The sequence below is a fragment of the Balaenoptera physalus genome (genome assembly GCF_965194825.1).
Source record: "Balaenoptera physalus genome assembly, chromosome: 4".
Taxonomy (NCBI): domain Eukaryota; kingdom Metazoa; phylum Chordata; class Mammalia; order Artiodactyla; family Balaenopteridae; genus Balaenoptera; species Balaenoptera physalus.
Window position 1 is genome coordinate 11,864,722 of NC_138891.1, and position 23,900 is coordinate 11,888,621.

General features: G+C 41.3%; 2 protein-coding genes across 8 annotated transcripts in view; one reads left to right on the top strand and one right to left on the bottom strand.

The window, feature by feature from the left end:
* The window catches only part of COL6A6 (collagen type VI alpha 6 chain), a 171,656-nt gene extending 159,343 nt beyond the window's left edge, over positions 1-12,313 (top strand). Inside the window, exon 36 of the mRNA XM_082459201.1 lies at positions 8,903-12,313. Within this exon, the coding sequence (XP_082315327.1) occupies positions 8,903-9,155 (253 nt within the window). The 3' untranslated portion in view covers positions 9,156-12,313. The remainder of the gene's footprint in view (positions 1-8,902) is intronic.
* A 103-nt stretch (positions 12,314-12,416) lies between these two features.
* The window catches only part of PIK3R4 (phosphoinositide-3-kinase regulatory subunit 4), an 81,884-nt gene continuing 70,400 nt past the window's right edge, over positions 12,417-23,900 (bottom strand). For 2 of the 7 annotated variants that reach the window (XM_082459211.1, XM_082459206.1), the window contains 7 exons: positions 23,491-23,655; positions 19,575-19,786; positions 17,813-17,944; positions 14,977-15,077; positions 14,263-14,351; positions 13,849-13,957; positions 12,417-12,990 (listed from right to left, as the gene is read on the bottom strand). In XM_082459211.1, the coding sequence (XP_082315337.1) occupies positions 12,820-12,990; positions 13,849-13,957; positions 14,263-14,351; positions 14,977-15,077; positions 17,813-17,944; positions 19,575-19,786; positions 23,491-23,655 (979 nt within the window). In that variant the 3' untranslated portion in view covers positions 12,417-12,819. Of the gene's footprint in view, positions 12,991-13,848; positions 13,958-14,219; positions 14,352-14,976; positions 15,078-17,812; positions 17,945-19,574; positions 19,787-23,490; positions 23,656-23,900 lie in introns of all 7 variants that reach the window. The other 5 variants (XM_082459207.1, XM_082459209.1, XM_082459208.1 and 2 more) reach the window with 4 other exon arrangements.

Genomic DNA, 23,900 nt, shown 5'->3' on the forward strand with positions numbered 1-23,900 from the left:
ATGAAAAATCTGAAAGAGAAATTAAGGAAACACTCCCATTTACTATTGCAATAAAAAGAATAAAATACCTAGGAGTAAACCTACCTAGGGAGACAAAAGACCTGTATGCAGGAAAATATAAGACACTGATGAAAGAAATTAAAGATGATACAACAAATGGAGAGATATACCATGTTCTTGGATTGGAAGAATCAACATTGTGAAAATGACTATACTACCCCGAGCAACCTACAGATTCAATGCAATCCCTATCAAACTACCACTGGCATTTTCCACAGAACTAGAACAAAAAATTTCACAATTTGTATGGAAACACAAAAGACCCCAAATAGAAAAAGCAATCTTGAGAAAGAAAACCGGAGCTGGAAGAATCAGGCTCCCAGACTTCAGACTATACTACAGAGCTAAAGTAATCAAGATAGCATGGTATTGGCACAAAAACATAAATATAGATCAATGGAACAGGATAAAAAGCACAGAGGTAAACCCACGCACATATGGTCACCTTATCTTTGATAAAGGAGGCAAGAATATACAATGGAGAAAAGACAGCTTCTTCAATAAGTGGTGCTGGGAAAACTGGACAGCTACATGTAAAAGAATGAAATTCGAACACTCCCTAACACCATAACAAAAATAAACTCAAAATGGATTAAAGACCTAAATGCAAGGCCAGACACTCTAAAACTCTTAGAGAAAAACATAGGTAGAACACACTATGACATAAATCACAGCAAGATCCTTTTTGACCCACCTCCTAGAGAAACTGAAATAAAAACAAAAATAAACAGATGGGACCTAATGAAACTTAAAAGCTTTTGCACAGCAAAGAAAAACATAAACAAGGTGAAAAGACAACCCTCAGAATGGGAGAAAACATTTGCAAATGAAGCAACTGACAAAGGACTAATCTCCAAAATTTACAAGCAGCTCATGCAGCTCAATATCAGAAAAACAAAAAACCCAATCCAAAAATGGACAGAAGACCTAAATAGACATTTCTCCAAAGAAGATACACAGATTGCCAGCAAACACATGAAAGGATGCTCAACATCACTAATCTTTAGAGAAATGCAAATCAAAACTACAATGAGGTGTCATCTCACACCAAACAGAATGGCCATCATCAAAAAATCTACAAACAATAAATGCTGGAGAGGGTGTGGAGAAAAGGGAACCCTCTTGCACTGTTGGTGGGAATGTAAATTGATACAGCCACTATGGAGAACAGTATGGAGGTTCCTCAAAAAACTAAAAATAGAACTACCATACGACCTAGCAATCCCACTAATGGGCATATACCCTGAGAAAACCATAATTCAAAAAGAGTCATGTACCATAATGTTCATTGCAGCTCTATTTACAATAGCCAGGACATGGAAGCAACCTAAGTGTCTATCGACAGATGAATGGATAAAGAACATGTGGCACATATATACAATGGAATATTACTCAGCCATAAAAAGAAACGAAATTAAGTTATTTGTAGTGAGGTGGATGGACCTAGAGTCTGTCACACAGAGTGAAGTAAGTCAGAAAGAGAAAAACAAATACCGTACACTAATACATATATATGGAATCTAAAAAAAAAAAAAAAAACGGTTCTGAAGAACCTAGGGGCAGGACAGGATTAAAGACGCAGACATAGAGAATGGACTTGAGGACACGGGGAGAGGGAAGGGTAAGATGGGACGAAGTGACAGAGTGTCATGGACATATATATACTACCAAATGTGAAATAGATAGCTAGTGGGAAGCAGCCGCATAGCACAGGGAGATCAGCTCGGTGCTTTGTGATCACCCAGAGGGGTGGGTTAGGGAAGGTGGGAGGGAGACGCAAGAGGGAAGAGATATGGGGATATATGTATATGTATAACTGATTCACTTTGTTATAAAGCAGAAACTAACACACCATTGTAAAGCAATTATACTCTAATAAAGATGTTTAAAAAAAAATACATTAAAATTTTGGGGGGCACACATGAAAAAAAATAAAAAGTAGCTAACTACACAAAATGTAGTGAGGGAAAATGGAATAAAAACAAACAACAACATAATATTTTTTAAATAAAAAAGCAAGAAAGGAAAAAAAGGACAAGTAGTAGGCACAAAGTAAGACAGCAGAATCCAATCCACTTCTATATATCAGTAATTATAACAAAAATGTACGACTAAACATGCCAGTTCCAGTTAGAGAGTGACAGATTTAAGAAAACAAAATAAAATCCAGGTATAACTGTTTTCAAGAGACACAGCTACAAAAGGAGGACATGGAAAAGTTGAAGGTAAAATCATGGGAAAAAGTATAACAGGCAAATATTTTAAAAAGAAAACTGGAAAAGCTATATTAATATCAGATAAAATATACTTAAAAACATTTTATTTTATTGAAGTATAGTTGATTTACAATGTTGTATTAGTTTCTAAGTGAAGTGAGTCCTATAAAATATGCTCTTAAACAAAACTATTTTGTAGAGATAAAGAGGGTCAGTACATGATGATAAGTGTTTAATTCACAAAGAAGATACAACAATTCTAAATTTATAAGAGGGTTGTAAAATAATTTTGAAATATACAATATGGAAATTGAAAAGGGAGAAATTGGCATTAAAATATCATCAGAGTTGGAGATTTCGCTACATCAGTTTGAATACTGTTAGGTCAAGCAGACAAAAATTAAAGATATAAAGATTTAATCATAAGTAACAAGCTTGATTTAATAGACTCGTATAGAATCCTGCACAGAAGAATGAGACATTCTGAACACACGGAACATTAACAACTGTTGCATCAGCGTGGAGGGTGTACAGGTGTTCATTGTGCAGTTTTTAACTTATAAAGCAAGTGTCAACAAATCTCTAAGAACTGGTTTCATACAGTCCAAATTGATCACAGTGCAATTAAGTTAGAAATTAATAAACAATATTTTTAAGCCCATATATTTTTTAATCAAAATCACATTTCTAAATAACTAATAAGACAAAAATCATGGTGACAACTTAAAGCTACTTAGAACTGTATAATAATCAAAATATTACGTGCCAAAACTTGTGGGATGCTTCAGAATTCATATTTTAGGAAAGTTTATAGTTTTATTTCTTATGTTAGGGAAGTTTTTTAAATTGGCATACAATGTTATATTAGTTTCAAGTGTACAACATAGTGAGTCAACATTTATATACATTATTAGATGATCACCATAAGTCTAGTTACCATCTGTCCCCATTTAAAATTGTTACACTGTTACTGACTATATTCCCTATTCTGTATATTTCATCCCTGTGACTTATTTATTTTATAACTGGAAGTGTGTGCCTCTTAATCCCCTTCACCTGTTTCGCCCATCCTCCCTCCCCTTCCTCTCTAGCAACCACCAGTTTGTTCTCGGTATCAAGGAATCTGTTTCTGTGGGTTTTGTTTGTTTTTTTTGATTCCACATATAAGTGAAATCATATGGTGTTTGTCTGACATATTTCACTTAGCATAATACCCTGTAGGTCCATCCATATTATAAATGGCATTATTTCATTCTTTTTTGTGGCTGAGTAGTATTCCATTGTGTCTATATACACCACATCTTCTTTATCCATTCATCTGTCGATGGATACATAGTTTGCTTCCATATCTTGGTTATTATGAATTTTTCTGCAAGGAACATAGGGGTGCATGTATCTTTTCAAATTAGTGTTTTTATTTTCTTCAGGCAAACACCCAGAAGTGGAATTGCTGGATCATATGGCAGTTCTATTTTTAATTTTTTGAGGAACCTCCATAGTGTTTTCCATAGTACGTTAGGGAAATTTTTTTAAACTCTGAAAGCTAATGAGCTAAACATTGCTCTTAAGGTGTAATAGAAAAAAATATATACTAGGGCTTCCCTGGTGGCGCAGTGGTTGAGAATCTGTCTGCCAATGCAGGGGACACGGGTTCGAGCCCTGGTCTGGGAGGATCCCACGTGCCGCAGAGCAGCTGAGCCCGTGAGCCACAGTTGCTGAGCCTGTGCTCTGCGACAGAAGAGGCCGCGACGGTGAGAGGCCCGTGCACCGTGATGAAGAGTGGCCCCCGCTTGCCACAACTAGAGAAAGCCCTCGCACAGAAACGAAGACCCAACACAGCCATAAATAAAATTAAATTAAATTAAATTTTTAAAAAAAGGTGAATGCTAACTTTATAAAAAAATATATATATATACTAAAATTTTTAAAATACTTCAATAAAAAATACAGTTAAAAAAACAGAAATTAACACAACATTGTAAATTAACTATACTTCAATTTTTTTAAAAGATGTAAAATCTGCTTTTTAATTTAAAAAATATATATATTTTAAAGCGATGTTATAGAAAAAAATAGAATATACCCAAAGAATGGAATAAGAGTAGAATTTACTTTTTAAAATATCTTAATTAAAAAAAATTTATCAGCAACAAAGGCAAAAGTTATTTTAAAATAATAATATACATATATATCATAGCCTTTGCATGTATGAATATTACTTATTTTTTAATTAAAAATCATTGAAATCAAGCAGTTAAGAGAGTGGGGATTTTTGGTGGTTGTTTGTTTCAGCGTAAATCATGCTAACACACGCATACGTGCCCCACATCTGACTGAAATCAGAGTGCCCCAACCCCTGAGAATCACACTTAGACAGGTGCCTCTGACAGTGTGGCTTCTCCTACCGTGCAGTGTGTGCATTCCTGTGTGGCGATGGGGCCCAAGGCCCTCCCCCCCCACCCCACCCCCGGCCCGGAAGCCCCAGCTCCAGAAGCTCCAAGAAGCCTCTCACCTCTCACCTGCTGGGAAGCAGGGGAACTGTCCAGCAGCAAATGCTTCTGAAGTCAGGTCTAAACAGGCCTGTGCGGTCAGTCCAGGAGGAGCAGGGCTCCCCCTGCTGCAGGTGTCTGGCAGTGTGGCAAGGGGCTTCGTATTTGCATGTGGATCGGGCTCCACATATTATAGATAATTGCAAGGGCAGGTGCGGGAGCCAGCCTATACAAATTAAAGACGTTTCTGGGAACCATTCCCACCCTGTGTTTCTTCCCGCTTCTGCACATTGCCCTAAGATACACTGGAGGCTCAGATTCTCCCACATACCTGGAATGGTGAAATGTCAGGAAATGCTGGGGCATAAGGAATTGAGACATGAAATCCACACTGCCATCAGTGACTCCCTGACCCTGTGTTAGGCTGGGACTCCCCAGGCCTTCTCTAAGTAACCAAAGACTATAATAAAAGGTAACAAGCACACGGCTGCTTCTGAAACTGCCTGCCTGAGCTCTTCAACAGAAGGGGTGCACAGGATTGAGGGAGATGAGAACACCTGGAGGCAAGAGGCCTGGACACAGGATGACTTGCCACGTGAGAATTAGATCATTCTGCTGTCAGATTCTGAGAAATACAGGTAAAAGCTTGTTCTTCTCTGGTAAAAGACACTGAACCAAACCACAAGCAAGAGACAGATGCCCACGAAGGAGAGATTGCAGGGCGGCCTCTGTGTAAGCACTTAGATCCACTCAGAGACAGTGAAAGACTGAAAGCCACCTGCCTATTCATCCAGGCAGGCAAGCACTCGTGCCAGACTTGAAAGCGATGACAGGCCAGAACCGGAACAACTGAATTGTAAAAATGGACACAGTCGCCAGTGCCATATGAATACACATCTGTTATAATTCTGCTTTCCAAAGTGTGTTTTCTAGACACACAAAAATGTGTATTAAGTTAAAAAGAATTCTCGAAATAAAAGTAATCTTGCCTGCATTTTCCACTCCAGTGTATCCAGTCAACAAATAAATGCAGCTGGGCTGACACCTGGTTATCTGCATGGTTGAAGGAATCTGTGATCACAGAGGATTGAAATCTACAATTAGTTCCACCCACCACATTTTACCGAGTTGCCACATCTTTCTTTCTAGAAGCTTTACTGGTGCTGGGCACACGTTGCAAAATGAATGGACGGTATTTCACTCCTGTTTCTTTATCTTGATTACGTATTGTCGAAGTTACCCATCAGCAAAGAAGTATCTGAACAATATAGAATGGGAGAAAGAAAAGCAGAAAGTCTGTATGATTCCCAGAGTAATCAAATGATTCTTATCAAATGCTTCTCCAATACCAACTCCACGTATGACACAGTGGAAAAGGTGGAATTCAGAGATGTGGTGTTTATCATGTTCAACCCTTTTAAGAATAAAAATATTTGGGCTTCCCTGGTGGCACAGTGGTTGAGAATTTGCCTGACAATGCAGGGGACACGGGTTCGTGCCCTGGTCTGGGAAGATCCCACATGCCGTGGAGCAGCTAGGCCCGTGAGCCACAGTTGTTGAGCCTGCGGGTCTGGAGCCTGTGCTCCGCAACAAGAGAGGCCGAGATGGTGAGAGGCCCGCACACCGCGATGAGGAGTGGCCCCCACTTGACGCAGCTGGAGGAAGCCCTCGCACAGAAGCGAAGACCCAACACAGCCAAAAATAAATAAATAAATAATTCCCAAAAGAACTGAATGTTAAAAAAAAAAAAAAAGAATAAAATATTTGAGGGGAAAAAATAGCAATGCAATGCTATAGAAGCAATTACCAATTTAACAACTTTTTCTTAACAAAGAGGGAGGAAGACAACAAAGATAACTAAATTTACTATAAAAAGGATCCAATGCAAAGGGAAAGAGAATGAGGGTGGAGGGGAGAGACCAGTATAGACAAGATAAACTCAAGCCATGGAAACAGTATGTTCCAGACCTGAAAGAATGTCCCCTCACGATCTGTGGGGCTGTAGTTTGTGCATACAGACAGTTACAACTTTGGAGGATTTGAGTTCGTAATATTTAGTCTGGAAATTAACAAGAAAATATAGAGAAGAGCAAAATGGGGGAAGGTGTAAGGAAATTGTATTTGCACTGGAATTTAGCCGTGGCCACTGTTCTTGGTAATGGGGAGGAGTTTGTTGATCAATGTAGTACATCCCTGGTAGCACTGACACAAGCCCAGACATACAGTATATAAGGTGTGGAGGCCTCAGGGTCTGTGTGACGCGAATGGTAGGCTTCTCGGTTGGTCTGATGTCTCCCTTACCCTCAGCTCTCATTATAGACGAAAGAAGACTATGCAGTGAGTGTTTGTGAGAGAGAGACAAAGACAGAGAAAGGGGAAAGCAAAATAACTTTAAATTCTTTTTACATCCTCTACTTACTCATTTTCCAAATAGTGATGTTTTTGTGAGACAGATCAGATTTATAGCTGGATAAAGCAGAAAAATCCAAATGCAAAGGAATGGATCATGGTGAATATGGTGAATGTTGCCACTGTCCTCCTGGTCTCAACATTTTGGAGTTCTCATGACTCTTCCCGTGACCACAATTCAGTTAGTTTCTCTTATGCCACCAGGCTCTCACTTATTCTAAAAATTTTATGAAGAGCTCATGTGCCAGGCACCACATAGCTTCTTAACTTCTGCCCCAGGCCACCTACCCTCCTGTGGTTCTGCACCCATATCCAGGTGCTTCTGACAGCATGACATTTATCATTTCACTTTCTTATCCCAAATATCTTGATAGGTCTCCATAGTGTCCTGGATAAAAACCTAGTTGAGTGGAAGTCACACGGGACTCTATCAGAAGAGTTGATTATAGCCTCAGCTCTGCCTCTCCTGCAGCCTCACACTCAGTCTCCTCATCTCTAACCAGCAGACACCATGGGACTTCGATTGTCGCTCACAACAACATGGGTGGTTTTCGTCCTCATTTTACACCCGAAGAAACAAGGTTCCCTCTAGTTAAGTGATCCGCTCAGAGCTGCTCAGCTAGTAACTAGAGGACCTAGAATGTAAGAATGTTCCAGGACCCAAGGCTCTTTCCACTGCCTCCCTGTGAGATGAGGTCTGAAATGGCTCCTTTTCCGTGCTGTCCACTACAGTAGCCACTAGCTTTCAGCTAAATGAAACTAAAAATTCAGCTTCTTGGTCACACTAACCACATTTCAAGTGCTCGATAGCCACATGTGACCAGTGACTGCCATACTGGCCAGTGCAGATCATAGGACATTTCCATCAGCACAGAAAGTTTGATTGGACAGGCTAGGACTTCTGGTCAGCACTTGGCTTCTGATGCCCTGTCGTCAGTCTGGCATTCAAGGCCTCCCAGAGTCTGACCCCAGCTCCCCTTTATTGTTGGGTTACTCTTGACTCCCAACCAAACGCCTTGTGTGCCTGCCAAACTGGGCGCTATTTCTGCGTCCCCCACTGTACCTAACACAGTGCCTTCCATAAAGCATGAACATTTGGATGGATGGATGGATGGATGGATGGATGGATGGATGGGAGGAAGGGAGGGAAGAAGGGGCATTCATTCATGCTTTCACTAGACAAATACTTATAACTACCATGTGCTAAGCACTCCACTAGGTTCCTGGGGTTACTATGGTGACAAGACATGGTCTCATGACACTTTGTCTGGGATGGTGGAAGAGTGGGGAACAAATCACAAAGTTTACAAGTAAATAAAAATCAGATAGTGATAAGTGTTAGGAAAAAAATAAGAGCGTGTTGTGCTGCGTGACTGGGACAGGGAAAACTATACATCTGGTGGTCTCTAAGGAGCTACCATTTGAATCAACATCTGAATAAACAGGAGCCAACCATATGAATTTCTGAGTGGAATATACTCCATGAAGAAGAAACTTTGCTGTTAAAATTATACTTTTGCATACTTTGACAAGATATCTTATTTGTCAGCTTCTAATATACCTGTTCAGTGTAAATCCCCAACTGAATCATCTCAATAAACTTACCCTGAAGGAAGGATGCAACAAGGAATGGGTGCATAATTATTTAGGAAGATGGTTTAACATAGAATCTGTTACAGTTGAAATGGTATTTATCTTCTATGGGGTTTCTCTTCTTTCATTGTATAGCTTTCTTCCTGGACCACATAAAGCTACCCTCAAAGAAGATGTATTACAGAAGGCAAAATTCTTTCAACATAAAAAATATCTGTCAAGAATAGCAAGAGGCAGCAGAGATGATACTGTTCAAAATTTTATGAGAAACACATCCCATAAAAGTGAGAAAGGGGTGATAAAAACGGCTCCCAAACAACATGATAAAGAAGTGCTCGAAGAGTTTAACCTCAGGAAGCATGGTAAGACTCTGGGCTTAAATAACTAAATTCATGAACACAACGTTGGATGACTTTTACTTGGACTTCTGTCTGCATCCGAGGTCCGCTTTGGAGGGCAGAACAGGCCACAGGTGGTGGGTCATCAGAGAACTTGACCCCTTGCACTCTCTGGTATTAAGATATATCTTGTCCATTTATTTGACCATTCCTGATAATCCCTGATAATTCCGAGGTATGTTCAAGAACTGTTATCATTAAAAGATGGAAGAATAAAAGGAGTCTTTTGAAAAATCTAATGGAGATGTAATTTGAAGCTAAATGTTATAACGTGTATACGTGTATATACATGTGCCAACACTCATGAGTTTTAAATTGTAGGTCTCTGTCCAGTCCACTTTCTATAAACCAAGCCTTCTTTCTCAGCTTAGGACTGATTAATGCTCATCTATTTAACCAAAGGTTAATGTTTCGGGAGATCCCAACATTAACCCTAGAAATTGATGCCGTTTGTATGTCGTAACTTTGAAAATTTGACCTTCCTCGACGATTCCATTTCAACACACCCCAGTCTCTGTCTGGACTGACTGGATCGCCAATGGGCTTGTGCGGGAAGCTTTCCTTCACCTTGTGCAGTTGTTTGTTTGCTTGGACAGGTGAGAAACAGAAGGTAATTTTTCCCAGCTCCAAATCCTCCTTAACTCACTGAGAAACTCATATTTCCCCAGAACATAAATTATGTAGAGCCTCCTGCCTGGCCATTTCGATAGACTTTTATTCTTTCTTTCCCATTATTATTATTATTATTATTACTAATCCATATATTCTTTAGACAAGAATAGTAAAGACACACATGTCGTGGGTGAAGCTCTGAGTTACCCATCAGGTAGCTCTTTAGTAAATAGTGAGCAGCACCAAAGAGGACGGGCAGAGCTCTAAAAAGCTTAAGTGCACACCGAGTTTGGAAAAGATAAAGGTGTCCATGTCTTAATCTACAAATCCTTATTGGTGGGGGGGCGGGGGCGCCAGAGATGCAAAACGAGATCAGAGTGAAACCAGGAAAGGTCTTCAAAGTGCATCTCTGGTGGCTCTTTCTCCTCACTCCCATCCAGACCACGTAACTGATTTTTAATCTTAGGATAGGGCTAATGTTTTCAACAACTAGACACCAAAGTAGCAATACTTAATTTAGACATAATGTCAAATTTTAAGAGCTGGCTCCACAGTTGGTGGTAGTGGCCTGGCTGCACAGACGGCCATACTCTCCAGGAAGGGAGGGAGGCCCTGCACGGATGCATGGGGCACAGGGTTACGGACACCAAAGACCAGCAGGTATCATCGGACTTCCTTTTCTACACCTCTCTTCATAAAACCTGGGAAAGAAGAGCCATCTGCAGTGTTTTTACAAATCACTTCTGCCATCCTTACCCAGGCAACTCCACAGAAATAGCTCCCAATGTCTCCAAAGAGCAAGGAGTTAAAAGGTTGTATCCATACTCAGGTAACACAGAAGAATAAAGCACATCAGCTTTCTTCATGTATCCTAAATGGTGCTTAGGAGTTCAGGAAAAATTTGTTTCAAGTACAGGAAATTGATGAGCAATATTTAAGAGGTATTTTAATAAAAGGGATTTTTCTGGTTAACTTTGGATTAAGCAAAAATTCCTTTCTTCTGTTTATTGTTGGAAATACCTTTAAAATGTTATTTGTCTATCTTTTTGGCATTGGTAAGTAAAGTACACCAAACAAATATTTCCTTGGTGATTGAGATTATTTTAGCATTTTGGGTCATCTTTTTAATCATTAGTAGGTGAGGGGTCTGAAGCATAGTGTAAATATTAAGTTCCTTTTAAAAATATTAATCCCTAATATTAGCATTTTCCATGATTTACCTCTTTCTCTTAAAGGGGAAAGTACCACAAACTGAGTGTAAATTAAACAAAACCCTATTTAAACCAAGAATCACACAAATAAGCAGTGATGTTCTTGATATAGAATTATAAATTAACTGACTATAAAGGACAATTTCTTCTATTATCTCTGCACTGAACTATGAATCAAATGTGTTAAAGAAAACCCCTGGAAGTCAAAAAAGAAATGCAAACTCAATGTGGCGTCAGATTGTAATACTCAGTAACAATTCAACAAAATGACCTTTATAAAGTTGGGGGGGGGGGATTTTTTAAGTGGGGAGAATGAGTGGTAGGAAGACAGCGGGGAAAAGGATTACAGCTCCATAAGCATACTCCATCTCTTCCCTCAGCATTCCCCACGTTTATCAGTCTGTGGCTTATCTAATGGCTCCAGGCTTGGGGCCCATTTTCAGAACAAGTCTATGTCTCAAAAAACTTCCCCCAACCTCTGCAGACTCTAAATCTGACCTAGTGGCTAGAACCTCTATAAATATGGTCTTAGCACACATTAAGGGAAACAGAGGCACTACAACGTGACAACGCCAATGTCAAATTTGCATATTCTATGGATCCACTGAGCTCCCCGGCCCATCAGAGCCCATCACTCCTGACCTGGACCTCTCTGAATGATGGGGTTTTCTGATAGTTTTATTGTTTACTTGTCTAAACACTAAGTGTGTTGAATCCTATGCACTGCAACTGTCATGTCCCATACTAAGTTATATAATTATACAAATTAAATTTTTGGAGTATTTCTTAAACAAGTATTTTCCCTAGACTCAAGATTATCTGTTCAACTTCTTTGTTTTACAGACTCCTGTAGCTAATTTCAAACTAAAATATTTTGAACACCATAAACCCTTCTGCAAGTGGATGACAATTAAATGTGGATGGAGAAGTTCCTGTGTGAACAATAATCGATAATTCTGAAGGGTTTATTTTAGTGGGAAAGACCAAATTTTGGTCTTTTAAAAATATAAATTTGGGGCATGTTTTTAACAGCTTAATCTTTTTATTTTTCTCTTTTCATGCATTTAATAAATAATATACACTGGATAAAAGCAAACTGATGGGCCAAGTTTCAGAATTTATAGTAGAGCCTACAAAAAACAGTAATGATGACCAAGAAGAGACACACCACTCTGGAGCTGACACACAGGAGATCAAGTCTACAGGGTTAAACATCTAATAAGGCCAGCTCTGAAACTGGAAGAAAGATAGATGGGCTAGAGCAGGAAGCATGATACTGAGAATCCAGAGACCTGGACATAAGGCCTAGTTCTTTCACTGAGTCCCTACAACACCGGGTCCATGTCTTCAGAACACGTGCTGCTGGAGAGGTTATTCTTCTGCTAATGTTTACTGTTAAAAACACCAACAAAAGCAAACAAAAACCCCTTAAGATGCTTGAATACAGTTTATTGGCGGTTTGAATAGCATTTTTAATAGCAAAAAAAATGTGTTTACATTATAATAGCTTACAACCAACTTTCAGTCATCTTTTTTAATACAAAGTAAACTGAGATCACCTAAGTCTTAGCATTTTAAATTCCTCACCTCTGTGATATATACAATAAGAAAGTCCCAGATACTATTGTCTGGCTAATTCCAGCTGAGATATACACAAGTATGCCAGCAACTTCCTTAACCACCTTGCATGGGATTTGTTTAATCATGAAAAAGACATGATTCTGAAAACTAAGCAAATGAATCTGTGTTCACTCTGTTCTCTAAAAATACTTTTTCTCTTGAGTTATAGTATATTTATATATTTTTACAAATTATACAAATCACCCAGTTTTCATTTCCAAACCTTAACAATCCCATCTCTAGAAGCAGTCACGATGAAGCCCTGTGTTGTCTGGAACGTGGCGACATCTGTGATGATGTCGTGGTGACCCACAGGCAGAGACTCTGGGCCCTTCCGAGGGGCGTCATCACTCGGTCCCACCTTCTGCTTATTCTGAATTTCCTGTTTGGTGGTTAAAAGTCGAGGAGAAAGCCAGAAGTTAAAGGCTGTAGCACATTCTACTGCCTGTCTGTCCTCCTGCTTCTGAGGAATACTGTTCTTTTTTAGGCTAGCCCTCCCGTGAAGGAGTCACACTTTCACAAAGACACTGAGCAGAGAGAGTTCAAAGTGATGTTCTAGGTTTCCGGTCACTGGACTCCACAAGTAGCCACTTACAAATACGGAAAACTTACAAATAGGCCAATAATCTGTGCATATTACCTCTGTCAACATCAAAGAACAAAGGGAAAGAACAGAGAGGCAGAGACAACCAGGATGTGGATATAAACACCTGTCAGACACTCCAGCCCTTCTGAAGCTCACTGTTACTTGTGACAAAGGAAGCCCCTCATTTACTGAGCACGTACCCGGCCCAGCACTGGCAAGTACGTCATCTCCTCTGCAGCTTCTGCCTGACTCAAGAACACAAGCTCTTGAGCCCCACCAGCCAGGTGTGAATCCCAGCGCTGCTGCTTACTAGCTGGGTGACCTTAGACGTGTTCAATTTCGCTGTGCTTAACTTTCTCATTTGCAGAAGGAAAATAATAAAGGCACTTCCTTATAAAGTTGTTTTAAGGACTTGGCAAGTGTTTAAAGTGCTTATTTTGAGCAGTGTACTTACACATGCACTTTCTATGTTCATTCTACTTTAATAAAAGTTAATTTAAAAAATACAGAAAAGTCAAGACAAAATAAAACATATTTTTTAAATTCAAAGAAATAGTGCCACTCTTGGCCATGCCATTTATTTGAATCAACATGATATTTATGAAAGCCATTTTTGTTCCTACAAAAGTTGAAAGAAAGAAAGACTGCTTATACCTGGACGACTTCGGTGCCTTCAATGATTTTCCTGTAGTAGGACACAGATGAAGAACTAGTGCTTCCTGCAATGACATAGGACCTCTCTGGGTAAGCCAGGTCCCAAAACCTGGGGTAAAGGAAACAACTGGTGATAATCTCAAAGGAGATGGGGAGGGACTAATGATTACTGGCTGACACTCATCAATGCTAGCTTGTTCTCTTCTGCATTAGGAAAAGACAATCTTCTAGAAGAGCCTAAAATTAGTTACAAATGAAGAATTAACAGCTGTCCCTGCAAGAAGTAGATGATGTTAAACGTCACACTATTGCTGGTATCTATAATAAACAACACCTAGTGGTAACCGCAGTATCCATCCACATTTTATTACCTTTCTCCTTTCAAGCGTTGAATATGAAGTGTCTTTACTGTACCTTATTTTCATGTCTGAGCCAGCTGTTAGCAGGATGGGGTTCCCATCTGCAGGACTACAGTAGAGACCGTGGACACTGTGAGGAGAAGGCTTAAAGGAAATAAAGAAATAAAGAGTCAAATAACAGACACCAGTGTAGCCCATAAAGGATGTAGCCGTTTCTAGAGACAAGTCAGCTGTCTGTGGTTAACTGAAGAGACTAGAAACAGATCATGTATGTCTCAGATCTTCTTTCTTTGGGAAATTAAAATGCATTTGCTGTATATCATCCTGAATGAAGAAGCAAAGCCTGTTCAGCTTCCTAAAATTCTCTATTTGGGATGAGAAGGACCCCAACTAAAGGAGAAAAAAAATCTTTCCTACCTTCTGCCCCAACAAAGCACCCTTAAAAAAGTGTGTATGAGGGGTCATGTTCCATTTTTTTAATGATCTAAGCTTTAATCTGTGCTTTTCCCATAATTAACCCATATCTTACTGGGGTTCCAAAGAGACATCAGAAACCTTATGGAGCTGGCAACCAAAACACCCACAGAAGCAGACACCAGTAAGCGGGAACTGGAAAGCACACGGTAGCAATGCCCACCTAATACTTAGTAAAAACCCAAATTTAAAACATAACCCCAAAGCCCAACAAATATCATGTTTGGCAAAATGCCTGAAAGTGCTTGGGATGTGGGAGATTATGTTGGCCTTTATAATAAAAACTGGAGCAAACCTGTAACTCAGACAGTGGTGGTGCACCACTGGCCCAGAGCGTGAACCTTCTGTCGCCCGTCTCCATGTCCCACATGGATACTTCATTGTTGCCCTGGACAGCTGAGGGAAACAGGCCAGAACGTTACTCAGACAAGGTCTCCGCTCTTAGGGATTCATGTCTTGGTAGAGGTAGTCAGCCTACAGCCATTTCCATTTTTTCCCATCCTGCAAGAAACACTCACGAATACTTTTAAATAACACTGTGACCCTGCCACCACACTGGAGTGCAAAAAAGAAATGTTTTTTATAGCCTACTAGTCAATATTTACTGGTGTCCAGCCAAGTGGAGAGAAGTGTAGGGTGGAAAAGCAAAGCATAAACAGACTCTGCCCTCAAGAAACCTACAGTCTAGGACTTCCCTGGTGGTGTAGTGGTTAAGAATCCGCCTGCCAATGCAGGGGACACGGGTTCGAGCCCTGGTCCGGGAAGATCCCACATGCCACGGAGCAACTAAGCCCATCTGCCACAACTACTGAGCCTGTGCTCTAGAGCCCGCAAACCACAACTACTGAGCCCACGTGCCACAACTACTGAAGCCCATGTGCCTAGAGCCTGTGCTATGCAACAAGAGAAGCCACTGCAATGAGAAGCCCGTGCACCGCACCGAAGAGTAGCCCCCTCTCGCCACAACTAGAGAAAGCCAGCACGCAGCAACAAAGACCCAACACAGTCAAATAAATAAACAAAATAAATAAATTTATTAAAAAAAAGAAAAAAAGAAAAGAAACCTACAGTCTAGAAGGAAAGAAAAAAATATAAGACAATGAGCACAAAAAGAGAGAATGCAGAGTTCCACCTGCACTCAGGAAGACAAAGATCACATCCAGTGGGTGAGAATCAAGGCCTCCTCGTGGAGGTGTCGTCACTGGGACGGAAAGAGCAAGTGAGGCTGGAGACACAGGTGGCGCATGGATCACTTCAGGCAGAAAGGATGGAAGGAGTAAAGCACACACACCCATGTCTGGGTGCTGTGGTCTGACTGGAGCACATCTGTGACAGGAAGAGTGGAAGGAAGATTCTAGGGAAGGGAAGCTGCAGGCCTGAGAGAGGCTTTCTCAAAAGTAATTTGGAGCAGGAGAGTGACAGTACCCTAGGCTTCACTCCTTCATTAATATTTATTGAACCAACAATGTTTACTATGAACCAGTCACTGTCCTAGGCACTGAGGAGAAGAAGGCAAATAATGCAAAAAAAATCCCTTTTTCACAGAACTTACATCCTAGTGGTGACAACCCCCCAAAAATGCAGAGGCCCCAGAGCAGGAATGTGCTTAGTTCAAGGAAAAGGCCAGGAAGCCCCTGTGGCTGGAGCCCCATTTTACTGCACTGTGTTCTACGATGTCTCACACCCACACCTTTGTAAATAGTTCCTCTGACAATAAGTCCTCCTCAAATTATCCTACCTTGGGTATGCCATGTGTTTCCTGTTGGAACCCTGACTGATCAAGAGTGTCAGTGAGGTAGCAGGGACAGATCCCATAAAGCCTCTGGGCCATGGTGAGGAGTTTGGCTGTTACTTGAGAGCCACTGGAAGGTACTGAGCAGAAGAAAGAACAGTCTTAGGTAAGAATAAAAGCAGGGAGTTACAAGGATGTTGCACTAATAGGGACAAGAGATTATGGCTGTTGGGACTAGGGGGACAGTGATGGAAATAGTAAAAGGTGCTCAATTCTGGACATATTTTAAGACAGAACATGTAAACTGGCTGATGGACTGGAAGTGGGATGAGAGAGAAGAAGCAAGGACAACGCCAGGCTTCCTCCTGAGCTTCGCGCCTGAATGCTGCCATTTCCTGGGACAACACTGCAGGGAGAGCAGGCTTGTCTCAGGGGAGGAGGTGGTGCGGGGCGGGCGGCTGGTGGAGAGGAGCCCGGTGTTCAGCTTGGACAGGTCAAGTTTCAGTCGGCTATCAGACATCTTAGGGAAGACTTTAAATAGGCACATTTAGAAGTAGGAAGAGGAGGAAGAACAAACAAATCAATCAACACAAGAACCAAGAGAGTGATGTCCTCAAAGTCAGGTGAGGAAAGTGTTTCAGACAGAGGAAGTGATCAACCATCCAAGTGACAAATCACGTAAGATGCAGGCTGAGTCATGGCCATTGAAACTGGCAGCACGATGACCTCGACACAGCAGCGCACGAGGTGCACCGTGTGGATGAGAAGGGACCAGGAAGAGCCTAGAGGCACGGGGACCAGCGAGGAAACATAAGAATAACGAGAGCTACCACTTATCAAGCATTCCTTGCATGCCAGGCTATGTGCGTTTCATGTGCTTTCTGAAATTCTTACAACCTCTGCTAGCTAAGTATTTTTAACCACGTTTTACCGTTGAGGAAAATGAGTTTCAAAGACTTGCCCAAGTGTCTTGCCCGAGAATCCATACAAGAAAATTTGAATGCCCAACAAGAGAAAGGGAGGGAAGCTTGCAAGAAACTCAACAGAAATGGCAGCTGAGAAGGATGACTCAAGGCTTCTAACTTAAGATTTCCAGGAAGACGGTGACAACTTTGGCAAAAATAGGGGACACAGGAGAAAGAAAATAAATGGAAAGGAAATGGTGGTAGACAGGAATGGAAGGTGGTAGTGTGATTGATGAGATCATTCTGAAACATGATAAATAAGAAATGACAATGAGATATCAGTGGTGGGAACTTCTTCCATAATCAGAACTGAACAAAAGCAAGCATTTGGCTCATATGTAAAATAAAACTCTAAGGACATGAGTCTAAGCAGCAGGGGGTTCTGCACTTTCCAAGAAAGGCCCCCAACCCCGAGAGCCAGCCCTCCCTCTTACCTGCGATCACCCAGGACTGGTACAGCGGGTGCATGGAGAGGCGCCGGATGCGGGCCCTGGAAGGGTGGCAGTGACTGGAAATGGGCAGCTGGAACCGCATGTCCCAACACGCCATGGTGCCACTGCTTGTCCCTGAGGGGAGGAGAAGTCCAGAAGGTGACCACCCATGGTAAAGCACAGCAGGCTACAGTCATCAAGTGGTAATTCGCGAGCTTCGTACGGATGCGCGTTCAACGTGGCTTAGCCACTTGGAGACAAGGCTTTGTTTTCACTAAGCTGCCCTCCCCAACCCCAGTGTCAAACAGTGCCTTACGCCAAAGATACAAAGCACTGGCACAATGCTACTACAAAACGGCCTAACAGATGTGAAGTGAAAACGAGTGATTCATTAATTACTGACTCTTACTAACTGCCAGAAGTGCCCACAAAAAACCCAGAAGGCCTAGAGAAGACATGAAGTGAATCTGATGACTCAAAATGTTCAGGCTGCCTTAAATAACCAGAGGTGGTTTACTGGCATTCAGTGATCACTTTACCAATCCCAAAGTGGTAGCAGCTTTGCAGCTATCATCAGTTTCAATCATTTCCATGTGCCCTTTTCTCCGAAACATTCTGGAGACAGCCACGGGTGTCCAATCACAGTAGAAACTGGGGTGAATGCGTGCATATCTGCCCATGGCACCTTAAACCGCATAGAGAGAAGGCCCCCCATCCCAAAGAATAATGCCCACCCTAACACCGAGATTGGTCTCCAGTTCCAGTGGAGAGATGGGGGTGGGAAAAGACAAAAGGGGCAGCGGGTCCCTCTGTCACCCTGCCCCTCTCCAGGACAATGGCTCAAATAGCCACAGCAGTACTGGCTGCCCCCCTGAGAACCACCAGTGCCATTTGCTAATTTGCTTGGTGTGTAATAGCTACTCTTCTAGGCCTGGCATTACATATTCCTAAACCAGTACAGTTTAGTCACACAAAAGGCAAAAAAATAATGCATTTCATATAAACTATATAAAAATAAAGATACTTAATGTCACAAATGCAAGTTAGGGAATCTAGAAACCAATATTCAAGCGCAGCAGATTATAATTCTTCTGAAAAAGAGTGCCAAGTGGGAATGAATAAGCTCTAGTACCTTCTAAAGGGGCAGGTTCAAAGCCCTAGGAGAGAAAAAGGTGAAACTAAAACACAGGAAAGCAGCAAGCAAGAGCACAGGGTACATCTTCAGCATTTGAGGAAAGGCGGGCGGGGAGGAATCACAAGGCAAGAAACCACTGTTTAGCTCTTCTCCTGTGCTGGATGCTTTTACCTCACTGAATCCTCAAAGCAGCCCTTGAAAGGATGAGCCCCATTTGAAGATGAGGATACTAAGACCCAAAAGAGTTATAATAAGCAGCTTGCCAGTGGTTAATGGAATGTAAAACCGAGTGTGCCCAAATTCAAATGCTCTCATCCATAAACTAAGCCTGCTGCTTCCCTGGCAGAATAAGAAAATGCCAGCAAATCTGATCACTATAGTGATTATGAAGAGGCTCATTTAAGAAAGAAGAGAAAGAAGAAATTGTTTTATACGTTGGAATATTGATTTCACTCTTTCAAATCTGTTTTTTAATGAAATAAATAAAATGCAAGTGATTATAACATAATAATTATGGGGAAAAAAAAGGAGACGGGGGAAAATTACCAATGAAGAAAAAGGAAAGAGCTTTCCTAAGAAGGCCACTCCAGACAGTAGCATCCAGACCCAAGGACTTGAAAGGCAGCTCACCGATGCAGAGCCAGCACTGGTGGATGTCCACAGCAAAGGAAGTGATGAGGCCTGACTTAAGATCGTGCCTCAGCGTCCAGGCATTGCTGGAAGACCTGAGGTCCCAGCCCACCAGAGCACCGTTCACAGTGGCGTAGGCCAGCACAGACTGCGCCCCGGAGTTGAAGTGATGCATGTCCACCACACAGCCGTCCTCCTTCTGGTCTAGGACTCTAAGGAGACACACATCAAAAGGTAAACACTTTTCCAGTCACTAAAAACACCGTACCCTTCTCCACTGAAGATGAATCTATATTCTAACCATGGTCAACAAATAAAAACTCTGTGACCCATAAGACAATGATAGCTGACCATTTTTTAAAAATTATTTTAGAACTACAGAAGAGTTGCAAAAATAGTACACAGACTTCCATATATCCTTCGCTCACCTTCCCCTCGTGCTAACACTTTACATAAACATAGACCATTTATCAAAACTAAGAAATTGACCTTGGTACAGTACCCATAAGGTACAAAACATGGTTGGATTTCACCAGTTTTCCCACTGGTGACCTAACCGCTCCAGACCAAGACACCGCCTGGCATCTAGCTGCCACGTTTCCTTCGTCTCCTCCACCTATGACAGCGCCTCAGTCTGTCCTTTCACGACCTTGACATTTCTGAATGTCATGTCACGTGTTCTCACAGAGTTGGTGCCTTACTGAGAGGGAGCCCACACGTGTGATGTGCCCGTCTCAGTGCACAGACGGGAGCACCTGACGTCAGCACGTGATGCCGGTGATGTCCACCTGGATCATGTGGCTAAGGTGGCGCCTGGCAGGACCCTCCACTGTAAACTTATTATTTTTTATTTTTCCATTTATAACTACTCTATACTTAGGGGAAATGCTTTTCAGACTATGCAAAAACCTGTTTCTGTGTAAACTTCTGTCCACTAATTTTAGGATCTGTGGACAAATCATGCCTGTGGTGTTCTATTTCCCTTGGTCCTTCTACGCTTATTAGAATTCTTCTCTACGGAAAAGCTGTCACTTCTCTGTCAGCTCGTCTCCGTCAGTATGGACTTGTGGACATTTATTTTATCCTGAGTTATGACCCAACACGGTCGTTGCCTCTTGTTGTTCAGCTTGCTCCAAGTCTGCCCATGGGACACTCTGTCAGGCTGGCTCAAATGCCCTTGCAATGTGCTCTTACTGACCAATTCCTAACCTTCTGGCATCACAGGATGCTCCAGACGCATCTTGTGTCTTCCCTGCCCAGGCTCTGGAATCAACAAGTTTTTCAAGGAGTCCTGGTTCCTTTTATTAGAGAATGGCATTTAAAACCAAGGTCTGTGAGCTAAGTGTTCATCGCTATGGGGGTGCCCCTGTGTCTAGTCCCTCTCAACGCCCAGAGCTAGGAAATATATTCTGTATACTACCCTCATGCACACAGACCCATCTCTATTTCTGTATCTATTTGTGTGTGTCTACATGTACGTGTGTGTATATATACATGTGTGTATACACATACACAAAGATGTATGTCATGAGTCATAATGATATCGAGTCCATACCGATATCTATCCAGCACCAGGCTGCATTCCAGCCAGCCCCCTTTCCTTGTTTGTAATTCCTTTCCTCCAGTGAGAAACCTGGCTCACATTATCTACAATACGTTTACTTACTTATTCAACCCTAGTGTACAAATAAAGTCATTTTGGAATTATTAAACCATACCCCTGTGAAAAACAACCAACTAGAATACAACGTTTGAGCTCAGCTCCTTTTGTCATTAGCCTGCAGTTTTCCCAAGTTGTTCAGCTGCCTCCTTGATTCCCCTTACTCTTCCACGTGACTATGTGATTCACCTGTACAAAAGTTAGACTGACTGCCATAGGCTGCACTCTACCTCTCCCTCAATATCCCGGTTGCTTTGTTTTTTTTTTAATCTTATATACAGTAAAATTCATTTTGTGGTATACAGTTCTATGCATTATGAGAAATCCATTTCCTGTATCTTCTACCACAGAACCATACAGTACAATTCCACACCCCAGAATGTATCTTGTGCAGCCCCTCTGTAGTCACCCCCTACCCCTATCCCCAAGCTGTGGTAACCATGGATCTGTTTTCCTCCCTATAATTTCATGTTTTCCAGAATAGCATATAATTGGAAACATACTATAGCCTTTTAGGTCTGACTTCTTTCATGACAAAAAAGGATTTAAGATTTATCAATGTTGCTGCATGAATCCATAGTTTGTTCCCTTTTATTACTAATAACAGTGTAAAAGAACATTATTGATTCCTTTTTAAGTACTATTCCATTCCTTGGATATACCTATTTTTTTTAAGCGGAGGCATTTTAAAACTAAAAAGAATACCATAAACATACTGGCCAGCCTCCTTGATCAGTACATATCATGCTTTTGCACACGCTACTCTTTCAGCTTTATCAAGGGTCAGCAAACATTTTCTAACACCGACTATATTCCCTAAAGTGATGGTGAAAAGTCCAAATGCCAAATAAATTGTGAAAAGGTGTCATAGATTCTAATTACTCAGAGTCATGGCAACAGCTGACCGGACTGAATGAAGGGCCCGTGCCTGGTTTCTTGGGAACACCCGCTGTCAGGCAGTGAAAGCTGAGCATCCGGGCACAATCTCCCACTCTAGGGAGTCGGTGCTGCTTACAGTAAAAACTGAACATTCGCAATGAAAAGTGCTGTCAGCTTAGGTGTTCTCCTGCACAAAATGTACACACTGCTGCCAGGGGTCACCACGCCACACATTTTGCCAACAGGTCTTTGTTAATTTACACGGAACTCCATAGGAACGCTGCTCTACAGCCACTCGCTGCTGAAATGACTTTAATTAAAGGTTATTATAATATGTCCTGGACAAAAGCTACCCAAGTCTGTTTAGTGAATGTGTTAAAAATAACATATTTTAATTTGCAAAGGCAAAACAAAGTAATGAACAAACAATAAAACAATACAAATAATAAAATCCCAGGTGACCCAACAATCACCCTTTTCTGCCTTAGCTACCCAATGGACGTGACTTATAATCCACTTAAACTGTAAGCATCTGTTCATTCTGCTTGCTTCCTGTGGGTCCACCACTATGTCTGCCCCACGCTACTCAACTACTCTGCTTTGGCTACATCTGGTGTCACCCCCTCCAGGCCTTCTTCCTTATCCACCTGCAAGCTAGCCCCCCATCCCTGTCACAGGGCACACTGTCACACTGCACTGAAATCATCTGTTCACTGGTCTGTCTCTCCCACTAGACTATGGTTTCTTAGAGAGTACAACACATCTTATTCGTTTCTGGAATTTTCATTGTGCAGCACATACTAGTCAGTTGAAAAATTATCCTGCTTGATCTTAAATATCTTACCTTGCATGTGTTTAATCTACAGGCAACCACAATTTATAAGAAATGGAGGAAATTCTCAAATAAAACCAGCCAGGACCTTGTTTTTAAAATGATAAGCAAATCATCTGACTAAAACCTCTGCTCTGTGTTCCCTTCACCTCCAGAGGTTTTAATGCCAAGTAACAAAATGCTGACAACACTTGAATTTTCTTTAATGAAGAACACTCACATTTTGAAATCAGCCAGCCAGAGTTGAGACAGAAGATGTAACTGATAATTAGGTTATTCAGACAGATTCCAGACTGGGATGGGCCACAAGTTCAAAGCTGCCCTTCTGACCTTTTGACAAATTGGCAGAAATAAGCAGACATAGTTTCCTGAAACTATGTGTGATAGATTTGAGTTGGAAAAACAATTTTATTTATTTCATGTGCTTAAAAAAAGAAGTACATTCTCATAGGTCCTCAGTTGATCCAAACTGTATTACAGAGGGAGGGTTAAATTATCACAGTACACTAAATGCAGTTTAAAAAACACAAAAGATAGACAGATACCTGCTTTGTAGAGGATGAATTTTAGGAGACTTGGGCAGCTTAGAGGCCTCAATTCCAAGAAGCTGGACAGCACCATTATCAGACGCTATGGCTAAGTAGTGGGAACCCTGGCAGAATGTGAGTGTCTTGACACGTCCCCCTATTCGGCTATACGTAAGAATAGACCTGCACAAAAGAAAAGTAAGACTGCATTTCTGAAAAGCCACAAGAGTATTATTATTGCTGATATTAAATAGCCACATGACTATTAACAAACAAAAAGTACTACTCTGAGGTCTGTTTCACTCCTTGACCTCATAACAAAAACAATAATCTCCCTCAAAAGCACTGGTACAAAATCACCTTTTCTTCTGATATTTTTTAATGGCCATCTTCACACACTTCTCTCTGATCACAGAAAGACTGTCCAT